This window comes from Papaver somniferum, unplaced genomic scaffold, assembly GCF_003573695.1.
Source record: "Papaver somniferum cultivar HN1 unplaced genomic scaffold, ASM357369v1 unplaced-scaffold_123, whole genome shotgun sequence".
Taxonomy (NCBI): domain Eukaryota; kingdom Viridiplantae; phylum Streptophyta; class Magnoliopsida; order Ranunculales; family Papaveraceae; genus Papaver; species Papaver somniferum.
This window is the reverse complement of record NW_020621381.1, coordinates 3,292,293-3,299,268: the sequence shown is the minus strand read 5'-3', so window position 1 is coordinate 3,299,268 and position 6,976 is coordinate 3,292,293. Positions and strand designations below refer to the sequence as shown.

Below are 6,976 nucleotides of genomic sequence, written 5' to 3'. Positions count from 1 at the left end.
CATCCATGCATCATACAATCTCTCAAGCCTTCTCTCTTCACGTTCTCGTTCTCGAGCAGCCTTCTCTTCCTCCCTTTGTCGGATTTGAAGTTGCAACCGCCGATCGATCTCAGATCGCACATCCTCCTATAGCTTCTGTAACTCTACAATCCTCAGTGAAGAAAGAAGAGCCTTGGCTTGTGTATATTCTGATAAACCTGGAGATGCAGCAGATGACGACAGAGGAGACTCTTCAGGAACTCCCATAACCCCTGCACTCTGAGAGGACTTGTCGGCCATTTTTTAGACTTTCTAAATTCTCCCTAAACCTTTCCTTTTCTGTTGATAGAAAGATAATTTTCTGCTCTGAATATGCTAATTACCCCCTAAAACCACCTTTTAAATCCCTCACCATACCTATTCATTGTCATTTAAGGCGCTTGGTTAAGCGTCATGTCGCTTTGTTTACCACGCTTCTTCAAAGCCATGAGTCTGATTTTACCCATCCAAATCATAATTACCCTATCAAGACCTATTTTCAACACCTAATCTTCATTATTTAAGATCTTTACTTCCTTTGGATTTGCCATTAAGGGAGTATATGGTGGGTTACCAAACTTTGATATTTATCTTTGGGGTCTAACTAACACTTTATGTTTTATGAAGACTAGGAGATGGCAGCACCAGTTGAGAGGCTTCACCGCAACCTGGGGCATATTAGACAGAAACGTCTTTAGTTTATCCATCAAACCTAACCACCCAACAAGCACAAAAAATATTCCCCCTTACCACCCATCCAGACAAAAAACAATTCCTCCCTTTTCTACCATTATTGCGTTTGGCAGTTTACATCATCATCTCAACGTCATCATGAATAATGACAAACAAAATAAATACCCAACAACCCATATCCATGTCACCTACCCTCGATCCAATCTGTCTCAAATGTTCCAGCAAGGTACTATTAGCCATATCCTCTTGTGGATCTCCCCCCGTAATACTCACGTGAATACCTTAGTTCGAAGACAAACTCAAAAGCATGGTAACGATAGTGACATTCCATATGTCAAACCTCTCACCCAAAGCATAACTTGCAGCTTTCCTACAACAACCTTACACCAAAACTCTTTTGAAAGTTTCTCTGACTATGGTCAACAACCTTCTCATTCCTTTTTTAAGGTTCAAATTCAAAAGAAAACAAACCCCTCCTGCATTTCCCTCTTCCACATTGAATGTTACCTTTATCAAAACAATATCAATAAGAGATTCTTCTCTCTATCTCTTCATTTTATAATAGTTACTTGGAATCCTGATCTCAATCAAATAACATTCATATATACCCATTGCCTTTATACTATGGAAATCCCCTCTTCTTCTGAGAATCCCCAAAACTTGAATCTTGAAATTTAAACTCTCTCAAACCAAATGTCTGAAAAATTAAATCTACCATCTTCTCTTACTAAACCAGTCTTCATTGATAAGAAAGTTGCCCTAGTAGAAGCTGATACTAACTGGAAATAATGTATGGCAGGATATGTTTGTTGTGAAACTCTGATCCCAACCTCCTCCATCATATTTTATATCTGCAACAATTGGCCATTAGCTCAACACCCTACTGTCACTACCTTCAATGGTCAGGGGAACAAAGTTCTCACCGCTACTTATCAGAAGAGGATTTTAACAGAATCAATTCTCAGAAACCTTGGTTCGTCTGTGGTTACCTAATGATGCTAAAAGATGTACCAATTGAAGGCTGACCACCAAATCACCAACTTTCTTTTGATGAAGAAATTATGTGGTTCATCTTGTGTAACATCCCCAATGAATGTACAGAGTTTGAAGATCTTAAGCTTCTCACTCTAAATATGGGAGAACGCATAGAAGCTCAGAATCCGTTTGGTAAACATCCTCATAAGAAGAATATTAAAGTCTGCATTAGAATTCCAGTTCAGAAAGCTCTACCAACAGGCATTTAGCAGCCAAACAAGTAACTCCTCCATCTGCTAGCAACACTGACATCAATATGCAACATTCTGAGGTTATACCAGATACTCAAATGGGATCTACTGCTATTGAAGTAAGTTCCAAAGGCAAAATTGTAGTTGTTGATCAAATAATGGAAAACACTTCTCAGAAAAGTTTGTCAAACACTTTTCAAATGGGCCCCTTTGTCAACAGATCCACTACCATGAAGATTTTTGATGTTGGCCCTATTCAAAAACATCCAACTCAGATGGAAAATGGCTTGCCAATTATCTTAAAGCAAGTTACAACTCAAAATGTTACTGTTGCTGCCTCAATTACTGGTGAGTCTATTCCAAAGGGACCGATTCGCACTACCAACTCCTCAAGAAGATTCAAAACTGCTGCTATCCCAAATACCATCTCTATAATCACCAGAGGAGCAGGAAATTCGGCTGAACAAGAAGCTATAGAAAACCTCAAAAGAAATATCAATCTAAGGTTTGACGTAAGAAAACGCACCAGAGCTAATTCCAATGTTTCTAGCCTTGAGGTTATCCCTGAAGAACAAACCTCTACTGAGCCTGATTATGCTCAACTGTGCACCCCAATTACCAATTTGGGTGAATTACCAGACATAGATCTCTCCACTTGCTCCCTCAATACCCAACCTATCTTCAACTCCTTTGGTAGCTACAACGTTCCTGCTGATAGCTCCCCAGGTAGCAATGATGTCCGCAACAATTCTCCTATCAATGCTATCGGTTCTAGTCTCAATTCCTCCCAAAGTTCTTCTCAAAATGGTGATGGTTCCAATGCTTCTCTTGGTGGTGGATCCGGCTCTAGTACTCAGGTAAATCCCATACCCAACCATCCTACTCATGATAATTCAAACCCTGCCTTTAACCTCTTCCCTGTCAACAACATAAACTTAATAACATGGAACCTTAGAGGATTTGGAAAAAAATCTGCAAACAAAGAACTTAGTATGCTTTGTAGGAATGTTAATCATGATATTATTTTCCTTTCTAAGACTAAAATGGGGAAAGATATGGCAGACAGAAAACTTAAAAACATGGGCTTCCCCTGCACTTGCAATGTTCCTAGTGTTGGTAGGAGTGTGGTCTGGTTTTGGCCTAGAAAAAGGAAATCCATCTGAATGTTGTTTCTTCCATCTTGAGGGGCATCTATGTGACTTCAACTGACATTATATATTCAAAAACTTGTCATATTCATTTTGTGTATGGTGAACCCAATAGTACCCTCAGACCCTCTTTCTGGGAATAACAATGTCAACAAACTACTGCCCCCATAGATGAGCATGTCTTTGTCATTGGTGATTTCAATACTCTTTTAGGAACATAAGATAAGAATGGTGGTCTTGAAATTAATGATTCTGATTTTGAACATCTAAAAATTTTTGCTCTACTTTTAATTTGCATGATCCTGGGTTTTCTGGCCCAAGATTCACTTGGTCCAACATGTAACAAGGTCCTGATTTAATTTTAGAAAGGCTAGATAGATGTTTTTTAAACCAAATTGTTGAGGACCTTTGTCCCAAATTCTGTGTTAGCAATCTCCTTAGAGATTCTTCTGATCATTGTCCCATGCATATAGGTTTTAATTATGAGGAAACTTGCATGCCTAGACCTTTTCATTTCATGGCTATCTGGATTGAGGATCCTATATGAAGAGACATTATAGCTAACTCTTGGTCTGTCAATGTTATAGGATCTCCAGCCTATAAACTAAAAGCTAAGCTTCTTAGCGCTAATAAAGGTCTTAAAGATTGGAACAAATCCTCTTTTGGTAATATTCAAACTGATATATCTACCATTAGGAAAGATTTGTTAGAGCTACATATTTCTGATCCCACTGATTCTATTACTACTGCTAGACTTAAAACTAGATTAGAGTACCTTTATACCTTGGAGGAACTCTACTGGAAAGATAAGTCTAGAGAAGTACGGCTCATTGAAGGTGACAGAAACACACCTTATTTTCATAGAGTCACTCTTTTCAGGAGAAAGAGGAATGCTATCAGCTGGATCAAGGATTCCTCTAATGCTATCCTAACTGATAGAGATAGTATTGGGAATTATTTCTTAGATTCTTTCAAAAATCTTTACTCTTCCCAACCCCAACAATTCCAGGATGAAATTTTAAATGATCTACCTGTTAAATCTTCTGCTGAGGGTAATGATACTCTAAATATCCCCCTCACTGCTGAGGAAATAAAAAATGTTGTTTTTCAAATGGGAGGTAAAAAAGCCCCAGGACCAGATGGTTTTACATGCTTATTTTACCAAAAACATTGGGATATTATGGGTGAAGCTGTTGTTGATATGACCCAAACCTGCTTTAGAACATGGCATATAGCTAAAGTCTTCAATCATACCAACATAGCTCTTATTCCCAAAGTTCCTCTAGCTGAATTAGTCAGTCAATACAGACATTATGTAATTTCATTTACAAAATTCTTTCCAAAACTCTTGCTAACAGGCTTAAACCCTTTATGAATAACATCATATCCCAAAACCAAAGTGCCTTCATAACTAAGAGGAGTATTTCTGATAATATTCTCCTTTCTAATGAAGCCATATATTCTGTAAATCATAATGACAAAGTTGAGGGCACTGCTGCCATTAAACTTGATATGTCAAAAGCTTATGATAAATTGGAATGATCCTTTCTAGAAAAACTTTTGAGAAAAATGGGGCTAGCTGAAAATTGGATTAAACTCATAAATCAGTGTGTTTCTATTGTCTCCTATTCTGTTCTTTTAAATGGTATTCCTACTGGTTTCTTTCAACCAGAGAGGTCTAAGGCAAGGGGATCCTTTATCTCCTTACATATACATCATCTGTGTTGAGGCTCTATCTTCTTTCATAGATAGTCTCTAAAGAAATGGAACTATTAAGGGTATCCAAATTTGTAAAAATGCTCCATAAATGACTCATCTACTGTTTGCTGATGATTCTCTTCTTTTCTCTTCTGCTACTACTGAAAATTTTACTGTTATAAAAGGTTATCTTCAAAAGTACTGCCTTGCCTCTGGGAAGGAAATTAATTTTGATAAATCTGGTATTCTTTTTAGTAGGAAAATCCCTGAACATAGAAAAGCCCTTTTGTCTAATATCCTGGATATCCAAAGCAGGGATTTGGGTGAGAAGTACCTTGGACTCCTACTATTTTCAAAGCTTCTAAAATCCAAACCCATATGGGCATCCTTCATGCTGTGGATGCCAGAATAACTGTTTGGCTTCACAAGCTCCTCTCTCAGGCTGCTAGAACCACTTTGGTGAAAACTATTGGCCAAGCTATCTCGTTGTACCAGATGGGGGATTTTCTCATCCCAAAGCACCTCTGCAGACAGATGGATTCCCATCTCTGCAAATTCTTGTGGGGAGAATCTCTTGACCCAAAAGATAGAAAGCTCCATCTTTTGGGTTGGGATACTCTGTGCTCCCCTAAATATGAAGGTGGTTTGGGCTTCAGAAAATCTGAGCTAAATAATCTTGCCACGTTAGCTAGGAATGCTTGGAAAATTATTGAAAACCCTGATTGCATGTTGGCTAAGATTTTAAAAGTTAAATATTTCCCTAGGACTGATTTTCTGAATGCCAAATGTCTTGATAAATGCTCTTGGACCTGGAAATGCCTTCATGATATAAAGGAGTTGATTAAACCCTTTGTTTCCTGTATTGTTGGGGATGGAAAGTTTATCGACCCCTGGTGTGATAAATGGATTCCAAATTTGGGTTCTGCTACTCCAACCCTCTCACCCCTCAGGACCCTTGCATAAAAGTTGATTACTCCATTGATAACCATACTAGAACATGGAATGTTTCTAGACTCTCTACCCACTTTGATGATGTTTCTGTTAAGAATCTGTTAAGAAGATCGTCACTATTCCCTTAAGCCATCACTGCACTCCTGACAGGAGGGCTTGGGACCTATCGAAGAATGATTCATTTTCTTTAAAATCCGCTTACTTGGGCCTCAGAGGCATTAATCCCTCTCCATGTAAGACTCTTTGGTTACATATCTGGAAGATTAGAGTTCCTCACATAATTCAACTCTTCCTTTGGAAAGCTGTTAAAAATGCTCTTCCATCTAGAACTGTCCTTCATACCAGAATGCCCATGCATTCTGTTGAATGTGCCAGATGCAACGATCCTCATGAAAACATTATGCATACTTTGGTTCTGTGTCCTTTTGCTTCTAAGGTTTGGTTCTTGTCAAGTTTTTGCATAAACAGTTATTTCTTTACTCAAAAACTTTTCAGCAGTGGCTTTCTTTTTTGGCTTCTAGAGCAAAACTCTAGATTGCCTGATGATGCTCAACAACTCTTTGTTGCTATCCTGTGGTCCCTCTAGACCAGTAGAAATAACTTAGTCTTTCAAAATGTGTTTGAAAATCATAAATCTGTCATAGAAAGAGCTAGGGCAATGCTCCTTACTAGGAAAAATACTTTTGTTGCTACCCTTTCAAATCCCATAGCTCTAAATCACAAATGGATGCCCCCTTTGGTTGGTTGGATCAAATGTAACACTGATAGAGCTTTTGATGACATCTCTGGAGATAATGGTGCAGGATATGTGATGAGAAATTCTACTAGCAAATCCTCTTTCTGTGCTGCCATGGTTTTTGAAGTTTCATCTGCAGAAGAAGCTGAAGCCAGAGCCATCTAGGGAGTTCTCAAGAAAGCAGTGGAACAGAAGATAACCCATATCATCATTGAAAGTAATGCTAAGAAGCTGGTGGAACAATTCTCTTTGGGTTCTTTTGATGGTGATTCTAGGAAATATGCCATATTTAAAGAAATTCAGTTATTTGCCTCTAATTTAATAGCTTGTATCTTTAGTTTTCAACCTAGAATCTGTAATACCGTTTCTCATGAGTTAGCTCAATGGGCTAAAAGTAAGAAAACTTCTATGTAATGGTCTATGCCTCCTGTTTGTCCAGCTCCAGCAGTTGAGGGAGACTATTAGCCTTGCTGAAGGCCTTTGCTTAAATAAAAAAAAAAAAAAAA

The 6,976-nt window shown here is 38.2% G+C and overlaps 1 protein-coding gene across 1 annotated transcript; it reads left to right on the top strand.

Annotated features, from left to right (window-relative positions):
• The first annotated feature begins 5,685 nt into the window (after positions 1-5,685).
• On the top strand, positions 5,686-6,635 carry LOC113331024. Its single transcript, XM_026577801.1, has 3 exons — positions 5,686-5,834; positions 5,948-6,170; positions 6,321-6,635. Exons 1-3 carry the CDS (start codon positions 5,686-5,688, stop codon positions 6,633-6,635), a joined length of 687 nt encoding a protein of 228 aa, XP_026433586.1.
• The last annotated feature ends 341 nt before the right edge of the window (positions 6,636-6,976 follow it).

Bases quoted from the DNA above. Each gene is read 5' to 3' on its own strand.
- LOC113331024 (XM_026577801.1), top strand. From the start codon at position 5,686: ATGGATTCCAAATTTGGGTTCTGCTACTCCAACCCTCTCACCCCTCAG. The intron at 5,835-5,947 runs GTTAAGAAGATC...CTTGGGCCTCAG, and splicing joins GATGTTTCTGTTAAGAATCT to AGGCATTAATCCCTCTCCAT. The intron at 6,171-6,320 runs GTTTGGTTCTTG...TGGTCCCTCTAG, and splicing joins TGTGTCCTTTTGCTTCTAAG to ACCAGTAGAAATAACTTAGT.